The sequence below is a fragment of the Babylonia areolata genome, chromosome 34 (genome assembly GCF_041734735.1).
Source record: "Babylonia areolata isolate BAREFJ2019XMU chromosome 34, ASM4173473v1, whole genome shotgun sequence".
NCBI classification, from domain to species: domain Eukaryota; kingdom Metazoa; phylum Mollusca; class Gastropoda; order Neogastropoda; family Buccinidae; genus Babylonia; species Babylonia areolata.
Window position 1 is genome coordinate 20,259,375 of NC_134909.1, and position 22,420 is coordinate 20,281,794.

The following is a 22,420-nucleotide window of genomic DNA, read 5'->3' on the forward strand; positions in this document are numbered from 1 at the left end:
TGAACCTTCTCAGTGGTGACGGAGGAATACTAATAATCAGTAATCATCAGTACTGATAGGTACACTAGTGTGACCAGTTTAGTAAAATAAATAGATAAATAAATAAGATAAAATTAAAAAGCGTAAAAACCGTAGGCTATATAGGTACACGTAGGTTTGAAACTGGTCCGGCTTTAGATCTAAATGAAATTAAATCTGCCGTGACTCAGACGTCCCGGTCCCGGTGCCACTGACGTGAAACTGACGTTTCTCAGCTCGGAAAAAAAAAAAGAAAAGACCAAAAGAAAAAACTATTTTAAAAAAATGACTATGAAGTAAATCAGGAATGACAGCTTTTATCACCACTGAGATGGCTATTTATTCTGTGGTGTCTGTAATACCACGAAACGTTGCATATATAGGCCTATAGTTATGGCCTCAGTACTGAATGACATAGCATCAAAACATACCATCTTGTTTGACTGATATTTTTCGTAGTGTTGATCGAGTTATTGCATGTCCGCCGCATTTATTTTGCCGCTCCTGGTGTAATCCAGTTCTCTGGTTGAGATAACTCTGGAAGTTCAAGTCGTCTTATCTTAATCATTTACAAGTTTCAGTCACTCCCTATGGCCTATAACTTTTTTCATTAATGTTTTCCCATTAAAAAAAAAAAAAAAAAAAAATCACTTTCCTGAACGGATACAGTGAATTAAGATGGAAGAGTTAGTTCAGTCATGGATACACCCACGAACCTATAAATTGATATATATATATATACGCCCGTTGAATGCATATAATTTCATGTACTGATATTTTTTTTGTATAATTATGGTTCAGTGAAAACTTATTGACCAAACGAAAACGCACACCAGTGTGGTTGATATGACTGTGACAACTATGGAAGGACGTTTAAAAAGAGAAAAGAAAAAAAAAAGATCAGTTTGTTTGTTTCAGTAGCTCAAGGAGGCGTCACTGCGTTCGGACAAATCCATATACGCTACACCACATCTGCCAAGCAGATGCCTGACCAGCAGCGTAAGCCTAACCCAACGCGCTTAGTAAGGTAAGCTTAAAAAAAAAAGAAAAAAAAGATAGCTACATAAATATGATATAAAAAAGGCAGTAGTGATGAAAATAATAATAAAATAATAATAACAATAATAATAAATAAATAATTAAATAAATAAGACAACAATGATGATAAATAAGCAAATAAATGTAAAACATGAAGACACACATTCACACATACACCCACACATGCATAACAGATATTCGCCAAACTCACAGTTTCACAGATATGAAAAAAAAGAAAGAAAAGGGAAGAAAAACAAAATTCAATCCTAATGAAAATGATAATGATTTTATTCCCACTAACTCTTTTGAGTCATAGGGATTATGACGCTCCCTATTAACTCTTTTGAGTCAATCGCAGAAACTAAAGGGCCACCACTCTCTTAGCTTCCAGTTCGACACCAGACTGGCGTTGTGCTGTTGCAGAAGTGAATTTGTGTACTATCTGCCGTTTACTTTCAGCCAGAATGGCTTGGCCTTTATTGCTTCTGTTGTGTATTTCAGTGCATCTTGTGAAAGGTGGGTGACAAGCCATACCATATATGATTTTTTTTTTGACAAATATGTTGAAACTGGTCTCTTTCTCGAAGGAAAGAACACTCCTCAAAACAGCGATCATTGAATCATGCCGTTGACAGTCGTAGCGTTAGCACAAAAATAGCGTCCCCTCAGCCGGGTTTCGGTTCAACACAACAGCTTAGCAGTGATATTACGGAACGGAGAAAATCGATGATCTAGTTCGGTAGTGGTGTCTGGCTTGGCTGTTTAATTTATTTATTCCATGGAACTAGTGACAGGATGTCATTTAACATTAAATATATGTTGGTTCGATCAGTTGAACGTGTTTTCATATCGAAGACTTGCGGTTACGGAATTTTTGATGCTACCAGCGATAAGCTTCGTAGGTGTGTCGCGGATGTGCCCTTCCCGCAACAAACGAGGACAAGAGCTGTCTGAAATTTGATACACGAAGAAAAATATGAAAATTTATCGAGTCATGTTGCTGTTGTTGTTGCACAGACATAGAACTGAAAATGCGGAACTGTAAAGAAGAAGTTATGATTAGAAAACCACCAACAACTGTGCACATAGTGCTCCATAAGTAAGCTGAACAGATAAAAAGCTGAGCACCTGCATGCTAACATGAAAGAAAATGTGCCATGTTCAGTGCACACCCACATATGTATGCATTGCATGTACACATGCATGCTTGCACACACACACACACACACACACACACACACACACACACACACACACACACACAGATACAGTGACACACACACACACACACACACACACACACACACACACACACACAGTACACACACACACACACACACACACACACATATGCACACCTTTGTTGTTTCCAACCCACACTCCCTATATTCCCCTTCCACCACTCCCCAAATTTTGTCCATGAGCTGATGAGGGCACAATCACCTGTCTAGAATTGTTGAAAAAGCACAGCAAATTTCTCACAATGCATGGTGCTGACTGCATTGAACTAAAAAGAAATTAGATAAATTCTCATTGGAGATGATAAAGCATTTTGTATTCTGTAAGTTCTATGACATAAACTTTGGTGTGGGTTTCATTCAGTCACTTTGGGCCCACAAGGCTTCTGATAATGCAAAAATTTATATGCATTATTGATATATATGCATTTCTGTTGCTTTGAAATGAGAATGCAGAGGATGCATTGTGTGTTTATCAAGTCGGTCCCATGGCTTTTCTATTAAAAAAGAAAAGAAAAAAGGATGAATAGTTAAATTTCAGTTTGTTAAAAAAAAAAGGAGGTATTGAAAAGTGTGTTGACTGATCCTTATAGTTATATATATATGTATATATATATATCCTAAATCAAAACTGCTGTATTAAACACAAAAAAAGAAAAGAAAAGAAAAGAGGAGTAGATGTCTGGCCTTTGCATAGACCCAACACACTGGTCAAGCCTCAGTTGTCTGCTCTATGTTTTGATGACGTATCTTTGGTCAAGGACCAAACTCTAAGCGCTTTACAAACACAATTAGAATAGAACAGAATATGTCTTTATTACCAAGTGTACCAGGGTCACAAGGAATATTGGGGGGGATAGTACATAACATACGAACATAAATTGAAAATCATACACAAACACAGATACAGTAGAAATTAGGATACATATAAGTGTATATCAATATAAAAACTTGTGCATACTCACACATGCACGCACTACACACACACACACACACACACACACACACACACACACACACACACACAAACTCTCTCTCTCTCACACACACATTTGAACAGAAGCTGCATATTACATGTGGATGGGGCTGGTGACTAGATCTTCAGATAGATGGTTGTTGATTATGTGCACAACAGGCTGCCTGCCTATGTACAGCTGACTGGGAGCTGCCATTATCATTATGTGCTCACCATTCATTTCCTTTGTCACTCAGTGAGGTTTCAGTCACGCACACACACACACACACCCTCACACAGTCAGATGACATTTTATGTATATGCCTGTTTTGTTTATTTACCCTACCATGTAGGCAGCCCCACTCCGTTTTGTGGGGTGTGCATGCTGGGTATGTTCTTCACTTCCTGTTTCCATAACCCACTGAATGCTGAGATGGATTATATAGGATTTTTAACATGCATATTTTGTCTTCAGTGTGCATGCACAAAAGGGGTTCAAGCACTAACAGGTCTGCAGATATGTTGACCTGGGAGATCAGAAATATCTCTACCTTTAACGCACCAGGTGTGATGGGATCAAACTCGGGAAACTCAGGCGATAATCCAGCGCTCTAACCATTTGACCACCATGAAAAGGTGAAAATCCTGTATTGTAGCTTCAGTCTGATGCTAAGATAATCTACTTCCACAGAGAGTTCTTTCCAATCACCCCTTCTTGGCGCAGAAACTTTGACTAGAAGGTATGCCCGCCTTTGTAATGTGTGTACCAATGATTTATTTATGAATAACTTGTCACAAGCCCTGACCCTGATTTATTGGACATGGCCAAACAGTCAGTTGGAACAGGGGTTGGGTTGTCATCTGACCTGGTGATTAGTCATGGAAGTGTGGTGTAGCTTTTCATGACAGTGCATTCGAATAATTTATGATGTGTTAGGTCACGTCGCTGGCTGACACAGCCTCAGTGTTCTGTGCTCAGTTTGACTGTGGAGTGGTGGCCTTGTGCATGGTAATGTGCTTGAATAGCGAGCATGCCCCATCAGTTGTTTTTTTTTTTTTTTTTCAGTCGTTATTTATTCAGTGTAACATTATGGTACACACACACACACACACACACACACACACACACACACACACACACACACACACATAATTACAATGTTAATATCAGTTGTGTAATATTTAAACTGTCTACACACACACACACACACACACACACACACACACACACACACACACAAACATTTCCTGGCATTTCCTATGATATTTGTTTTCTCATATTCCCCTGCATAGATCATTGTTTTTACCACGTTTCATGGGTACATCTGAAAGCACATTAAACGTATGACATGTGAACAAACAAAGCAGGTGCTTTCAAGATCAGTGTTTTTTGGTTGTTTTTTGTTGTTGTTTTTTTTATACTATAGTCATAAGCTACTTTGTGGTTGATCAATTAATATAAATATTTGTTTGGGAACCCATATTATTTGATACATATATGCTTCTTCTTCTTCTGCGTTCACTCGTATGCACACGAGTGGGATTTTATGTGTATGACCGTTTTTACCCCGCCATGTAGGCAGCCATACTCTGTTTTCAGGGGTGTGCATACTGGTTATGTCCTTGTTTCCATAACCCACCGAACGCTGACATGGTTTACAGGATCTTTAATGTGCGTATTTGATCTTCTGCTTGCATGTACACACGAAGGGGGTTCAGGCACTAGCAGGTTTGCACATATGTTGACCTGGGAGATCATAAAAATCTCCACCCTTTACCCACCAGGCGCTGTCACCGTGATTCGAACCCGGGACCCTCAGATTGACAGTCCAACGCTTTAACCACTCGGCTATTGCGCCCGTCGATACATATATGCATCGTATAGGGATTTTTTACTCCCCTTTCCACTGGAACTTGATTGGTGGTTTGAGTGCTGGTCGTTCAAATGAGATTATATACCGAGGTCCTGTGTGTATATTATGCATATATATATATATATATATATATATATTTATTTATTTAAACATATGAAAGAAGCCATAGCAATAAAGTAATTGTCCTTGGCAAATTTCTCTTGAAAAATCCACCTCGATAAGGGGGCGAAAGGAAGAAGAAAAGGACACACTTGCACACCGAAAATAAGGGTGGTGCTGCACTGTAGCGATATATATGCTCTCCATCAGTCCATTGTGCAGAGCAGCCTGAATTCCACACAAAGAAATCTGTTGTGGTGGAGGAATAATACAATGCAATATACAGTACAGTAACCATGCAAAGCATAGAAGATTGTATGGTTGCAGTGTTTCTTCGTGATGACTGTGCATAGACAATTGATATTGTGTTACTGGTCATGGGCTGGCATTCTTCGTGATGGCTGTGCGTAAACAATTGATAATGTGTTACTAGTCATGGGCAGGCATGGCCTAAGGTTCTTTGCTGAGTTTAATTGTGTTGTGGTGGCATTGTGCATGGTAATGACTCTTTTTTTTTTTTTTTTTTTGCATGGCTAATAACTGAATGTCATTAGAAAGGTATGGTGGGTCTATCCAGTATCAGTATCAGTATCAGTAGCTCAAGGAGGCGTCACTGTGTTCGGACAAATCCATTTTATGCGCTACACCACATCCACCATGCGCCAAGCAGATGCCTGACCAGCAGCATAACACAACACGCTTAGTCAGTCATTGAGAAAAAAAAAAAGAAGAAAAAAAAAGAAGTGAATGAATATTTAATAAAAAGAAAAAGAAAAAAAAAGAATAGATAATCAAACAAATAAAGAATTAAATAAATATTTAAATATGAAAAAAAAGAAAGAAAAGAAGTAAATGAATATCTAAATAAGGGAAAAAAAAGATAATATTACTACTGCTTCTACTACTACTAGTACTTCTACTACTAGTGTACTTCTACTATTACTACTACTACTACTACTACTACTACTAAAAAGAAAAGAAAAAAAAGACAATAATGATAATAAATAAAAAAAATAAGCAAATGAATGTAAAACATACACACACACATGCATACACACACACACATACACACATACACACACATACACACACACACACACACACACACACATGCATAACATATATGCTACAAGCATGCAGTTTCATATATATATATATATATATATATATATATATATATATATTAAAGCACAAACAAATAAACATAAAAGTACATGAACCCCAACACACACACACACACACACACACACACACACACACACACACACACACACACATTATTATTATTATATATATAGGCATTTTCAGAAAGATGTTTCTTCAGACCAGTTTGAAAAGATGGAAGTGAGGGTGAGTGGCGAAGATGGTGAGGTAAAGCGGTTCCAGGCAGAAGAAGCTGATTGGGAAAAGGAAGAATCACCGAAGGGTCTGGTTTTTACTCCGGGGAGCGAGCAGCCGCCTTGAGTCGGAACATGATTCTGAAATGTTGTGTGTGAGCTGGAGCTGAATGACATTCTCTCGGGATATTTTGGAATGTGTGGTGGGGTGGAGTTTAAAATTGTTTGTTCGAGTCTTGACCATCATTCTAGGGGTTGGCAGAATGGTTAACTCACTCAGTACGGCCAGTCCTCTCTTCTCCTCTACACAGACCCCTCGGATGTCCAGTGGGTGTCTATATGACCCAACCTTTAGCTTCCGTCGTCAGAATTGTGGTATTCTTTGTCAACATTCACCTCTTCAGTGTAAGAGCCTTCCTCTTGTAATATTTTGATGGTTGTAATTGGGATGAAACGCTGTTAACGTCGTCTCTTTCGCTGTTCGTATGGAGAGAGTTAAGACGCTCATCTGCCAATACAGAGTCCGTGAGGTGTGTTGTATCCTGGTGAGGTGTGTACTGTTCTGGTGAGGTGTGTACAGGACGGTGTGTACTGTCGTGGTGAGGTGTGTTCTGTCCTGGTGAGGTGTGTACTGTCCTGGTGAGGTGTGTACTGTCATGGTGAGGTGTGTACTGTCGGTGTTAGGTGTGTTGTGTCCTGGTGAGGTGTGTTCTGTCATGGTGAGGTGTGTTCTGTCCTGGTGAGGTGTGTACTGTCATGGTGAGGTGTGTTGTGTCCTGGTGAGGTGTGTTCTGTCCTGGTGAGGTGTGTTCTGTCCTGGTGAGGTGTGTACTGTCATGGTGAGGTGTGTTGTGTCCTGGTGAGGTGTGTTGTGTCCTGGTGAGGTGTGTACTGTCATTGTGAGGTGTGTACAGGACGGTGTGTACTGTCGTGGTGAGGTGTGTTCTGTCCTGGTGAGGTGTGTACTGTCATGGTGAGGTGTGTTGTATCCTGGTGAGGTGTGTACTGTCCTGGTGAGGTGTGTTGTGTCCTGGTGAGGTGTGTACTGTCATGGTGAGGTGTGTTGTATCCTGGTGAGGTGTGTACTGTTCTGGTGAGGTGTGTACAGGACGGTGTGTTCTGTCCTGGTGAGGTGTGTTCTGTCCTGGTGAGGTGTGTACTGTCCTGGTGAGGTGTGTTGTGTCCTGGTGAGGTGTGTTGTGCCCTGGTGAGGTGTGTACAGGACGGTGTGTTCTGTCCTGGTGAGGTGTGTTCTGTCCTGGTGAGGTGTGTTGTGTCATGGTGAGGTGTGTTGTATCCTGGTGAGGTGTGTACTGTCCTGGTGAGGTGTGTTGTGTCCTGGTGAGGTGTGTACTGTCATGGTGAGGTGTGTTGTATCCTGGTGAGGTGTGTACTGTTCTGGTGAGGTGTGTACAGGACGGTGTGTTCTGTCCTGGTGAGGTGTGTTCTGTCCTGGTGAGGTGTGTTGTGTCCTGGTGAGGTGTGTACTGTCCTGGTGAGGTGTGTTGTGTCCTGGTGAGGTGTGTTGTGTCCTGGTGAGGTGTGTTCTGTCCTGGTGAGGTGTGTCCTGGTGAGGTGTGTACTGTCCTGGTGAGGTGTATACTGTCCTGGTTAGGTGTGTTGTGTCCTGGTGAGGTGTGTACTGTCCTGGTGAGGTGTGTTGTGTCCTGGTGAGGTGTGTACTGTCTGTGTGAGGTTGTTGTGTCCTGGTGAGGTGTGCACTGTCGGTGTGAGGTGTGTTGTGTCCTGGTGAGGTGTGTACTGTCGGTGTGAGGTGTGTTGTGTCCTGGTGAGGTGTGTACTGTCGATGTGAGGTGTGTTGTGTCCTGGTGAGGTGTGTTGTGCCCTGGTGAGGTGTGTACAGGATGGTGTGTACTGTTGTGGTGAGGTGTGGTCTGTCCTGGTGAGGTGTGTTGTGTCCTGGTGAGGTGTGTACTGTCATGGTGAGGTGTGTTGTGTCCTGGTGAGGTGTGTACTGTTGTGGTGAGGTGTGTTCTGTCCTGGTGAGGTGTGTTGTGTCCTGGTGAGGTGTGTACTGTCGTGGTGAGGTGTGTTCAGTCCGTGAAGATCTGGGTTCGAATCCTGCTCTCACCCTTTGACTGGAAAATCAAACAGAGTGTCTAGTCATTCGGGGTAGAGGTCCCATGTGCAGCGCACACTTGGCGCACTGAAAAAGAACCCGCGGCAACAAATGTGTTGTCCCCTGCCAAAATTCTGTAGAAGAAATCCGCTCTGATAGAATTATACACAATATGCATGCACTCAAGGCCTGACTAAGTGCATGGGGTTGTGCTGCTGGTCAGGCATCTGCCTAGCAGATGTGGTGTAGTTTATATCACGGATTAAAAAAAAAAATCTTTATAGATTTGTCCGAACGCAGTGAAGTCTTGAGAAATTTGAAACTGAAACTCTATAGGGGGTCCCAGGAGGGTCCTTTTCCTGTTCAAACCATTAGGTATGCAGAAATATATTTATTACTCATGTTTTCAGAAGCCCTGGCAACTGGACACGGTGGCTCACCCCCCCACCCCCCCCTCCCACCCCTCCACAACACCACTCCCACCCCCCACCCCCACACCCCCTCACCCAAACCCTTGTCTTACATTGCTGCAGGCTGTGTGGTGTATAAATTTCCATATATATATACACATACCTGCTTACTTGGCTCATGCTCAGTTGTTACCCAAGATTGTAGAGAGAGATATATATATATATCTAGATCAATAGACCTGGCTATAGATCTGTCTGTGTCACAGTGTGTGTGCCCTCTTCAAGTGGAGAAGGGGGTCATTTGTTTTTATACTGACAGGTGGCAGGCAGGTTGACAAGAGACTGAGTCCACTCCTAATCCCATCAATAATACTATTAATAGTCAGTGTGACTTAACTCACTCAGAACAGCCAGTCCTCTCTTCTCCTCTACACAGACCCCTCGGATGTCCTGTGGGTGTCTGAATGACCCAACCTTTAGCTTCCATCATCAGAATTGTGGTATTCTTTGTCACACATTCACCTCTTCAGTATAAGAGCCTTCCGCTTGCAATATTTTGATGATGGTAATTGGGGTGAAACGCTGTTAACGTCGTCTCTTTCGTCGTTCGTATGGAGAGAGAGTTAAGGTCCAGACAAGAGTGAGCAATGTCATTCCCTCCACCCCCCCCCGGGAGAAAAAAGCCACCTTTCCCCAGTCCCTCCGGTCATGATTGTTGAGTCACAGGTCATGGTTTTGACTCCAGTCTGAAAGCTAGCTTGCTTCCCTCTCTCTGGTGAGTTAGTGAGTCAGTGAGTGACAAGTGGTGATCTTTCTTTCTTTATGTACGCTTATAGTTGGCTTCATCAGGTTTTTGCGCCTTATACATGTTATTAGTAGTGGTAGTAGTAATTTTATATTTTATTTTATTTTTTTATGTATTTATCTATTATTTATTCACCCCCTTTTTTTTTCTTTTTTTTTTTTTTTTTTTTTACTCAAAGGCCTGACTAAGCGCGTTGAGTTACGCAGATGTGGTGTAGCATATATATGTGGATTTGTCCGAACGCAGTGACGCCTCCTTGAGCTTCTGAAACTGAAACTGAAACTGATCTTTCTTTCTTTCTGTCATGTTGAGGTGTGTTTGTTGTTGTTCTTTTGGTGATGTGTTTCCTGTTTCGACTCTTGGTGCTCAGGTGTGTACTGTCGTGGTGAGGTGTGTACTGTCGTGGTGAGGTGTGTTGTGTCCTGGTGAGGTGTGTACTGTCGTGGTGAGGTGTGTTCTGTTGTGGTGAGGTGTGTTGTGTCCTGGTGAGTTGTCTTGTGCTCTGGTGAGGTGTGAACTACCTGGGTGAGGTTTGTCCTGTCCTGGTGAGGTGTGTCCTGTCCTGGTGAGGTGTGTACTGTCCTGGTGAGGTGTCCTGGTGAGGTGTGTACTGTCCTGGTGAGGTGTGTACTGTCGTGGTGAGGTGTGTAGTGTCCTGGTGAGGTGTGTTGTGTCCTGGTGAGGTGTGTTCTGTCGTGGTGAGGTGTGTTGTGTCCTGGTGAGGTGTGTACTGTCCTGGTGAGGTGTGTCCTGTCCTGGTGAGGTGTGTCCTGTCCTGGTGAGGTGTGTCCAGGTGTGTTGTGTCCTGGTGAGGTGTGTTCTGTCCTGGTGAGGTGTGTTGTGTCCTGGTGAGGTGTGTACTGTCCTGGTGAGGTGTGTACTGTCCTGGTGAGGTGTGTCCTGTCCTGGTGAGGTGTGTACTGTCCTGGTGAGGTGTGTTGTGTCCTGGTGAGGTGTGTAGTGTCCTGGTGAGGTGTGTACTGTCCTGGTGAGGTGTCCTGGTGAGGTGTGTTGTGTCCTGGTGAGGTGTGTTGTGTCCTGGTGAGGTGTGTACTGTTCTGGTGAGGTGTGTTGTGTCCTGATGAGGTGTGTACTGTCATGGTGAGGTGTGTTGTATCCTGGTGAGGTGTGTTGTGTCCTGGTGAGGTGTGTATACTGTCCTGGTGAGGTGTGTACTGTCCTGGTGAGGTGTGTACTGTCCTGGTGAGGTGTGTTGTGTCCCGGTGAAGTGTGTACTGTCGTTGTGAGGTGTGTTGTGTCCTGATGAGGTGTGTTGTGTTGTGTCCTGATGAGGTGTGTTGTGTTGTGTCCTGGTGAGGTGTGTTCTGTCCTGGTGAGGCTGTCCGAGTTTGGTGTGTACCATCAGGGAGGAATATTATCTTGGTGCAGTGACTGGTTGTAGTGTACCTGGTGTGATAGATATATTGAAATTCAAGGTAAGAGAACAAAGAACAAGCGTCACAACGTGGCATCTACTTGTAACACTCAATAATGATATCTGAAAGGAAAATGCCTTGAAAGTACAAGAAAGATGATGTCTTGCATTAATTAACAATCTTCTTCAGACTTACTTGGCACAGGGACTGGTCATGGTGAGAACACAAAACAACCAAAACAACAACAACATCCCCACAGACAGTTGAAGTCAGGGAGTTTAAGGTCACAACATGGTCTAAATAGAGAGAGAGAGAGTGAGTGAGAGAGAGGGATAGATAGATAGATAGATAGATAGATAGAGAGAGAGAGAGAGAGAGATTCGGAATGGTTTAATGTACTTTGGCCATAGGCACATATAATATACATGTATATCTTGCATATCGCATAGCGCACGTAAAAGAACCCATGGCAACAAAAGGGTTGTTCCTGGCAAAATTCTGTAGAAAAATCCACTTTGATAGGAAAAACAAATAAAACTGCACGCAGGAAAAAAATACAAAAAAATGGGTGGCGCTGTAGTATAGCGACGAGCTCTCCCTGGGGAGAGCAGCCCGAATTTCACACCGAGAAATCTGTTGTGATAAAAAGAAATACAAATACAAATACAAATACAAATCTCTCGCTCACTCATCATCCTACCCTTCCTCCCATTCCCCCTTTCCTCACACCCCTCTCATCCCATTTTATACTACTCCACTCACTTATAAATCATACATAATGCATACTGTGTACAAAGCAGAGCTTGTTACTAACATACCCAGTACAATATTGCCCAGTTGAAATATCAGCAATCCATAACAATTGACAATTCCAGGTAGGCAAAATGTGAACATTGTTCATATTATTATTTTTGCAATTTCAAGTCCACTGAGCCAGTAATCAGCTTACATGTATATTATTTCATACCGTTATATTATATTGATTTAAGAGAGAGAGAGAGAGAGAGAAGTATGAGTGATACAGCTTTGGTTTTTATCCGGCTTTCCTCAACCCAGGTACTGATATTGCTTATAGCTGATATACAGGAAATAATACATTTTCAAAAAAGAAAAAAAAAAAGTGAGGGTTTCAGGTCAGAGATCAAGGTCACAAACAGGGCACAATTAAAATAAAAACAAAAAAAATCAGCAACCACAATTCTGTGTCAAGATGATACGCTTTACAGTGTCCTTTTTTTGTTCTTTTATTTCTTTAGAAAAAAAAAAGAATATACAACTGCTGTGTCAGAGGATCAAGTGACGGGCGCAGTAGCCGAATGGTTAAAGCGTTGGACCCTCAATCTGCGGGTCCCGGGTTCGAATCACGGTGAGGGCGCCTGGTGGGTAAAGGGTGGAGATTTTTCCGATCTCCCAGGTCAACATATGTGCAGACCTGCCAGTGCCTGAACCCCCTTCGTGTGTATACGGCAAGCAGAAGATCAAATACGCACGTTAAAGATCCTGTAAACCATGTCAGCGTTCGGTGGGTTATGGAAACAAGAACATACCCAGCATGCACACACCCCCGAAAGCGGAGTATGGCTGCCTACATGGCGGGTTAAAAACGGTCATACACGTAAAAGCCCACTCGCGTATATATACGAGTGAACGTGGGAGTTGCAGCCCACGAACGAAGAAGAAGAAGAAGAAGATCAAGTACTGGCTCAGCAGCACCTGGTTGTTGGAGCTTGGGGAGTATGACCTTGCTACCTCATGTTAACAACCTTAGAGAAAAAGGTGGCAAAAAATATCTGCTAGTACAGTGTCGGTGAAGGTCTGGGTTTGAGTCCTGGTCTCCGGTCCTTTCTCCTTAAGTATGACTAGCAAAATGAGACTGAGTGTCTGGACATTCAGATGAAATGATGATAAACTTAGGTCCTGTCTGCAGCGTACACTTAATTGCACTGAAAAAGAGCCCATGGCAACAGTTTTGTCCTGTTGCAAAATTCTGTAGAAGAAACCCGATAGGTACACACACACACACATACACACACACACACACACACACACACACACACACACATATGGCATCGTAAGTGTTGTTCTATGGCAAAATCCTGAAAAAGAACAAACACACAAACACACACAACACACACACACAGACATACACACACACACACAGAAACAAACACAAACACACACACACACACACACACACACACACACAGACAAACACACACACTCATGGCAACGTAAGTGTTGTCCTATGGCAAAATCCTGAAAAAGAACACACACACAAACACACACACACACACAGAAACAAACACACACACACACACTCACACATGGCAACGTAAGTGTTGTCCTATGGCAAAATCCTGAAAAAGAACACACACACACACACACACACACACACACAGTTTATGCATGCGCTCTAGGCCTGACTAAGCGCATTGGGTAATGCCACTGGTCCCACATAGATCTACCTAGCAGATGTGGCGTAACGTATATAATACAATGTAAAACGGAGTTGACCGAATGCAGTGACGCCTCCATTGAGAAACTGAAACCGCTAGCAACGGAGCTTTGGAGTCTGAGTTTGGTGTCCCTCTTAAACTCCTTTCACTGCCAGTGTCGCATTTCAGTACCAGCTAAGTGGAGCACCCATCCCATGTCACTGAAAGGGTGACTCCAGATCATGGGTCTGTTTACCAGTTATGAGCCTACTGCTTCAAATGTTCAGTGGTAGGATAGGGCATATTTTCTACACATCACAAGGGAATCCCTATCTATTCTCAGACACGGCCTGTCTGTGTTTATAGCGCAAGGGAGTTTTGTGCTCTGAATGGACTGATGGTGTGAAAGAGTGTTAAAAACAACAACAGCAACAAACAAGAGAGGCAAGGCCTTCAAGACTCACTTGTGATAAATTAAGTCCCCTAGCATTAATTACAGAGTAATTTCCCTTTTTTACTATCTGCACCAAAACGTTTGCAAAATAAATAAAACTTCCATGCTTAGCAAAAGAAGTTCCTGTTTGAACAAAAAAATGATAATAATGACTCCTTGTTGTTGTGTCAGAATATCAGGTCAAAGTGCCAAGTTTAGAGAATACAAAAAAATATAAATATAACAGTAAATGCAGTTTGCATATAATTAGGCTTCTTTTAAAAAAAAAATTTTTGTGCCCATCCCAGAGGTGCAATATTGTTTTAAACAAGATGACTGGAAAGAACTGAATTTGTCCTATTTTTATGCCAAATTTGGTGTCAACTGACAAAGTATTTGCAGAGAAAATGTCAATGTTAAAGTTTACCACGGACACACAGACACACGGATACACACACACACACACACACAGACAACCGAACACCGGGTTAAAACATAGACTCACTTTGTTTACGCAAGTGAGTCAAAAATGACCATTTGTTTCCCCCAGACTGCCGCAGCCTGCAATGGGAGCAGGAGCTGGAGAGCGGCGCCAGCCTGGTGCGCTGTGCCGGAGAGGAGGTGACCTTCCCCTGGCGCTTCAGCCAGGATGAGGGGGAGGAGGGCAAGCTGGTGGGTGTGTCCTGGAGCCACCGGCCCCTGGGCGGGGAGGGGGAGACCACCTTGGGCAGCTTCGGCCAGGGTCTGTTTGACAGTGCTGACGACAGGGTGTCACAGGTATTGGCTGCAATCAGTATACATATATGTATATCTGTGTATAAATATGTGCACAGTGTAGTCTAGGGAAGGTTTTGCTGATGACCTGAGAGAGAAAGTTTCACAGAAGTTGCTAATGAGAGGCTTTCACAGACCTCTGTTGGTTAGGAGGTATAGGACTGATGAGAGACTTTCACAGGTGTCGGTTTAGATAGATAGATCATATCGATAGATAGATAGCATAAGGGACAGGTAGATATAGATGCAGATATATAATGTATCTCTACATACATAATCTATATACATCTATAAATTTATAGATAGATGTATATGTGTATCTAATATATCTAATATATAATTACACACACACACACACACACACACACACACACACACACACATATATATATATATATATATATATATTGTTTGTATGTTACGTGTACATGTATATGTATGTCATTGCATATGAGAGACTTTCCTTGGTATCCATTGAGAGTATGAATGCTGCAAACACAATGCTATGATGTGAAGGGCTGGGTTATAAACAGAATGCTATGATGTGGAGGGCTGGGTTATAAACAGAATGCTATGATGTGGAGGGCTGGGTTATAAACAGAATGCTATGATGTGGAGGGCTGGGTTATTTATAAACAGAATGCTATGGAGGGGTGGGTCACGAATGTAAAAGCTGCGATGCGGTGCCGCACACCAACTCTAGACTGCAGTGTGATGTGACAGGTGGGGACGGCGGGAATCAAGCTGTCCAACATCCGGAGCAGTGATTCGGGGACCTACATCGTGTTTGTGCGCTTCCGTGGTGGGGGAGGGCTGGCCATACAGAACGCCAGTCTCCTGGTGGCGGGTAAGGGTCTTGTATTTGTAACTTGTATAACTCTTTCTTTTTTTTTTTTTTTGCTGCCCCATCATCTGCACCGTTTCAGTGGCATTACTCCCACGCCGCTCATTTAGATTCCCCCATACACGGCCACACCTGGGTTCGTCCGTCGCAGTTGCAGCGTCAGCAGTCCACAGGGAACCATCGATGTTCGGTCGCCAGGAGGCCACACACCAGAGGAGACCCTGCACTGCTGCTGAGTCACTTCAGTGTATAACTCTTTGTCACAACAGATGAATTCCTCTGTGTGAAATTTGGGCTGCTCTCCCCAGGGAGAGTGCGGCGCTACGCTGACAGGGCCACCCTTTTTTTTTTTTATAGTTTAAAAAAAAAAAAAATTCTGCCTGCTATTTTATTTGTTTTCCTATTAAAGTGGATTTTTCTACAGAATTTTGCCAGTGACAACCCTTTTGTTGCTGTGGGTTCTTTTATGTGAGCTAAATGCATGCTGCACATGGGACCTCAGTTCATTGTCTCATCTGAATGTCTAGCGGCCAGACCACCACTCAAGGTCTAGTGGAGGGGGAGAAAATACTGGCGACTGCCAGTGTGAATCGAACCAGGGCGCTCAGATTCTCTCGCTTTCTAGGTGGACACGTTACCGCTAGGCCAACACTCCACTGTTCACTGCAACACATGATGATATGGATATTTATGATTATAAAGTTACCATGTGCCTGTGCTCGGTCGGAGACCAAGCTCTAAGTGCTTTACAAGCATGGCAGGCTGGGTAGCTCTAGAGTGGACTGACAGCTGCCGTTGGGTGCTCATCATTTGTTTCCTGTGTCATTCAGTCAGGTTTCAGTCACACATACATATTAATATATAATATAGTCAAAGACATTTGACGTTTGTTTATTTACCTTGCCATGTAGGCAGCCATATGCTGTTTTGGGGGATGTGCATGCTGGGTATATTTTTGTGTCCATAACCCACCGAACACTGACATGGATTACAAGATCTTGAACGTGCGTATTTGATCTTCTGCGTGCATATAGGCATGAAGGGGATTTAGGTACCAGGTGGTCTGCACCATATGTTGACCTGGGAGATCGGAAAAATCTCCGCCCTTTGCCCACCAGGCGCCGTTACCGAGATTTGAACCCAGGACCCTCAGACTGAAAGTCCAACGATTTAACCTCTCGGCCATTGCGCATTGCACATTACTTCTGGGGCTGATGACCAGGTCTCCAATATATAGTTGCAGTCATACAATTCTCTTCTTTTAGGGTTGGTTCAAGAGACTGGGCATTGACTGCTTGGGGGAAGAAACCATTGGCGAAGTGGTTGGTTTTGGTCCCAGTATTTCCAATACCAACAACCTGAGGGAAGCATCTAAAAAAATTCTGAAAGCTGGATGTGATTTATCCTGACAGACTAACTTTGCCTTTCTGTGTTGGAGTTGTATATATGTATCATCCAGAGATCTGTGGAAGATCAGAGTATTCCGACCCGCTGGCAGCTGGTGGCAGTTCTTACAGATCTGTTGAGAACTTTGGTTTGTGTCACAGAAATGTTTCTGTGGAAAACAGTGGTAGCGAAAGTGGACACCCCTCAGTTGGCAGTTCCTTAGAAATCCAACAAGATTTTCTGTTTTGACGCCAGTGTTTTTGAGGTGTCAGAGAAAGTACAGGTGCTCTTGTGCTTTCTTGACATTTTTTCCCCCTGTATTTTTCTCGTTTCTTTGAATCATTAGAAATGATCAGTGTGAGAAGTCAAACTCACTAAATATCTCCTGCTTGCTTGCCTTTAGTTTATAGACAGTTGGTATGGTTTCAGTTTCAGTTATATCTCCTGGCTTGTCTGTAGTTTACAGACAGTTGGTATGGTTTCAGTTTCAGTGACTCGAGGTGTCACTGCATTTGGACAAATCCACATCCGCTACACCACATCTGCTAGGCAGATGCCTGACCAGCAGCATAACCCAAATGCGTTAGTTAGATCATGAGTGCATGCATATGTTTGTGTACCTAGTATCAGAGTGGATTTCTCTCTGCAGAATTTTAGTCGATGACAACATTTTTGTTGCCGTGGGTTCTTTTTTCAGTGCAGCAAGTGTGTGCTGCACCTCAGTTCATCATCTCATTTGAACGACTAGATGCTCAGTTTGATTTTCCAGCCAGAGTTCAGAGAAAGGATGAGACAGTGATCTGAACCAGTTTGATCTGGGATCAAACCTGATCTTACTGAAATCTAAAATCAGTGTTTTTTTGTTTTTTTTGATACGTTGAGATCTTAAGCTGATTAGGTCACGTAAGCTAACACGGATTCCGGCACTTCGTGATTCATCTGTATATAATATATCTGACTCCATCGCTGCTTGTGTAATCAGCCCATCTCTGATTTAAATTCATGTTCCCAAATGCATTTTTCTTTTTCCCCCTCCCTAATTCTTCAGGAGGCACCATGCCAGAATCGGTTTTGGCATTGGAGTTCTGATCCAGTGTTCACCAGTGATCACAGGGTTGGAGGCCCTGTTTCGGCATGCTGTGTTGTGTCCCTGGGGAAGGGCGCTTTACTTACAGTTTTCCCCCACTCCACGGAGGTTGTGAATGGTGGTTACCTGACTTCATAAGTCAGGGAAGGTTAAAAACGGCGGAAGGAGAGGATTTTGCCCCCCCCTCCCAATCCACGCAGGTTGTGAATGGCAGTTTCCTGACTTCATAAGTCAGGGAAGGTTAAAAACGGTGGAAGGAGAGGATTTTGCCCCCCCGTCCCCTTCCTATAGTATACTGCCGAGCCCGAGACACAGTGGATGTGAAATTCAACTGCCCCTGATGGCCGTAAAAGGCTGTGGGACCTATAACCTTTTGAAGCCTTGGGGACCTTTAACTTTAACCTTTTGAACCCTTAGGGACGTTTCAGGTTTTGAATCCTTAGGGACTTTTCACTTTTTACCTTTCACATTTTGAACCTTTAGGGACCATTCACCTTTTGAACCCTTAGAAACCTATAACTTTAACCTTTTGAACCCTTAGGAACCTATAACTTTAACCTTTTGAACCCTTAGGAACCTATAACTTTAACCTTTTGAACCTCTAGGGACCTTTCACCTTTTCAACCCTTACCGCACAGAGCCCCCGAGGACGCAGAAGGGGTGGCTGGAGGTCCAGGTCAACGACTTCCCACTGACCGACACCACGCAGGCCCAGCGGTCATCGCCCGGTGACGGCGACGGCGATGGCGACGACCGATTGATGTGTGGACCCTTCACCGACTTGGGCACCCCTCCAGTCTCTGTGCTGTGGGAGGTGAGCTGGGGGGGGTGGGGGGGGGGGGGGGGGGGTGTGGGTGAGGGGGGGGGGGTTGGACATTAGAAATCAGGGTGGATTGGTGGGTTTACTGGGGTTGTGGGGGTAGGCGGTGTGTGAGTGGTAAGAGGGGTGGGGTGGGGGGTTGGAAATCAGAAATCAGGGTGGATTGGTTGGTTTCCTGGGGTTGTGGGGGTAGGGGTGTGGGTGTGGGTGGTAAGAGGGATGGGGGGGGGGGGGGGGGGTTGGCAGTCAGAAATCAGGATGGATTGGTGGGTTTCCTGGGGTTGTGGGGGTAGGGGGTGTGGGAGGTAAGAGGGGTGGGGTGGGGATTGGAAATCGGAAATGAGGGTGGATTGATTGGTTTGTTGGGGTTGTGGGGGTGGGGGTGTGGGAGGTAAGAGGGGTGGGGTGGGAGGTTGGCAATCAGAAATCAGGGTGGATTGATTGGTGTGCTGGGGTTGTGGGAGACAATAGGGGTGGGAGGGGGTGAAGGGGTTGGACATCTGAAATCAGGGGCTGGTTACGTGAGGGGGTGGGTGGTGGTGAATCGAAATGGGAAATAGGGGTGGGGTGTTGGGGGCTGTGGGCTGGAATCGGAAATGGGGAAATACGTATGGATTGGTGGGGTTTGTTGGGGGCTGTGGGGGCTTGGAATTCAGAAATAAGGGTGGGTTGGTTGGTTGGTTGCTGGGGGATTGTGGTTAGGGGGTGTGGGAGGATAAGAAGATGACATTTAAGAGGCAAGAATGAAGGCGGACGAAAAGAAGTGTGACTCCCAAACAAAGGGGCTTTCCCTCCCTCCCTCCCTTCCTTCCTCCCGTCAGGACCCGGACGGCCACCTCCTGCCCAGCACCGACTACCGGCGGGGATTCTTCCTACTGGAGCTGTCGGCGGAGAGCAAGGGGGGCAACTACCACTGCCTGCTGAACACCAGCTCCCCGGCGGTGGGTTGTCTGCACGCCGACGCCCCCTTGCGACAGAAGGCGGTCGTAGGGGTGCTGAGGAGGCCCCCGTCCTCGGCAGGTCAGTGATTGTGTGCAAGGGACTGGATTGGACTGGATTGGACTGGACTTGGTTTGGTTTGGCTTGACTTGACTTGGTTTGAAACTGAAACTGACTTGGTTTGGCTTGACTTGGTTTGATTTGACTTGACTTGGTTTGAAACTGAAACTGACTTGGTTTGGCTTGACTTGGTTTGATTTGACTTGACTTGGTTTGAAACTGAAACTGACTTGACTTGGTTTGACTTGACTTGGTTTGATTTGGTTTGACTTGATTTGACTTCACTTGGTTTGATTTGGTTTAACTTGGTTTGATTTGACTTGACTTGATTTGACTTGACTTGGTTTGATTTGACTTGACTTGTTTTGACTTGGTTTGGTTTGATTTGACTTGGTTTGGTTTGGCTTGGTTTGGTTTGATTTGATTTGACTTGGTTTGATTTGACTTGACTTGGTTTGATTGGATTTGACTGGACGTGGTTTGATTCAACTTGACTTGGTTTGATTTGACTTGACTTGGTTTGATTTGACTTGACTTGGTTTGATTGGATTTGACTGGACGTGGTTTGATTCAACTTGACTTGGTTTGATTTGACTTGACTTGGTTTGACTTGGTTTGTTTTGACTTGGTTTGATTTGACTTGACTTGGTTTGTTTTGGCTTGGTTTGATTTGACTTGGTTTGATTGGGCTGACCAGACAGTTGACTTGACAGTTGACTTGACACTTGGATTGACGCCATTAACTGTCGTGAAGAAACCCGAAGAGATCACCAGACGCGACAAAAGGGAGCAAAAGAAATGGTCAGACTGTGCATGCACTCAGATACATGTTTATATGTGTGTGAGGTGGGTTTGGTGTGAGTGTGTATGTCTGTCGGGGTGGGTAGGTGGGAGGTTGGGGGTGAATGTTTATGTGTGTGTGTGAGTGTGTGTGCATGCATGTGTGCATGTGATTGAGTGTGTGTGTGTGTGTGTACGTGTTAAAAAAAAATGTGTACAGAATCCAAAGGAAAAAGTACGGAACGCTGCGAGCAAAACGCTGGAAACACTACGTCAACAAAAAACAAACAAAGCAGCCAGTGTGACATAAAAAAAACTAGTGCCTCGTAGCACTGTAGAGCTAGCCTTTAGCACACCCGTCAGCGGACTTGTTGAAACGGTCACAAATGTTTGCCTGCCAGCCAGTGCCTAGTGGTACTGTTACTGTTAGCACCAGCAGAACAATCCGTATGAGTAAGGGTGGCTGTGGTTGGGTGCGAGAGGTGTGGGGGTGATTTGGTGACGGGTTGGTAGGAGTGCTGAAGCATTTGCTGAAACTCTCAGTCGCTGCAGACTGTGCGTGCGTGTGTGCATGTGCTTGTTTGTATGTGTCGGTTGGTCATTAATTTTACTTCTGCTCACTGAAGTGATTTTTTATTTTTTGAGTATGTGGTAAGCGTATTGGGTTACGCTGCTGGTCAGGCATCTGCTTGGCAGATGTGGTGTAGCGTATATGGATTTAACCGAACGCAGTGACGCCTCCTTGGGCTACTGATACTGATACTGACGGTCACACTGCATGTATTTGACAGGAAAGAGAAGTTCAGAATGGCCAGGGAAATTTAGGGAAAATGAACGAAGGAACAGAATCTAATCAGCTGACCATGGAAACAGAATCTAATTAACTGACCATTAAATCAGCTGACCAATAGAAATAAAGTTGAATGTCAAATTACTTGTAGGTAAATTAAGATAGCCACAGGAGGACCTTTGGACCTAAAAAATTGTAAGTTTTGGGTGAAGAGTTGGATGTTTTAGTGTGGTTGGAAAGTCTAGGGCAGGAAGCACTATTTTATCAAAGGGCAAGGAAGAATATATATATATATATATATTTATTACTTTCTGTCCACATAGGCATACAATATAACTGTTGTATTTTGTATTGAAGGCATCAGTTTTCCATCTCTGTATGTAAGAGTCTTTATTTTCTTACTAATGCTGAACTGAATGGTTAGTGTGTGTGTGTGTGTGTGTGTGTGTGTGTGTGTGTTGTGCGTGTGTTGTGTGTGTGTGTGTTGTGTGTGTGTGTGTGTGTGTTGTGTGTGTGTGTGTTGTGTGTGTGTGTGTGTGCGTGTGCGCGTGTGAAAACAGGAAGGAGTGCCTATGCTTTAGAAATCTCCAGTCTTTCTGTCATTCCTTGTCATGTTTTATGTCTGTTACAGATACCACAACAACACAAAGTAAAGGTAGACCACCATACTGTCATATATATATATATATATATATATTTGTATATGCAATATGCATACATGATCTGTTGTATCATTCGTTTCTAACAATACCCTTTTGCTTTTAGACAGCTTGAAGAACGCTCTCGTCATTTTTTTAATTTAATTTAATTTTTATTTGGTTTGTGTCACCGGTCATTTATTC

General features: G+C 43.7%; 1 protein-coding gene across 1 annotated transcript in view; it reads left to right on the forward strand.

The window, feature by feature from the left end:
• The first annotated feature begins 1,481 nt into the window (after positions 1–1,481).
• The window catches only part of LOC143277584 (uncharacterized), a 32,113-nt gene continuing 11,174 nt past the window's right edge, over positions 1,482–22,420 (forward strand). Inside the window, exons 1-6 of the mRNA XM_076582463.1 lie at positions 1,482–1,572; positions 14,649–14,875; positions 15,596–15,719; positions 18,828–19,003; positions 19,831–20,029; positions 22,210–22,233. Coding sequence (XP_076438578.1) covers positions 1,521–1,572; positions 14,649–14,875; positions 15,596–15,719; positions 18,828–19,003; positions 19,831–20,029; positions 22,210–22,233 — 802 coding nt within the window. The 5' untranslated portion in view covers positions 1,482–1,520. The remainder of the gene's footprint in view (positions 1,573–14,648; positions 14,876–15,595; positions 15,720–18,827; positions 19,004–19,830; positions 20,030–22,209; positions 22,234–22,420) is intronic.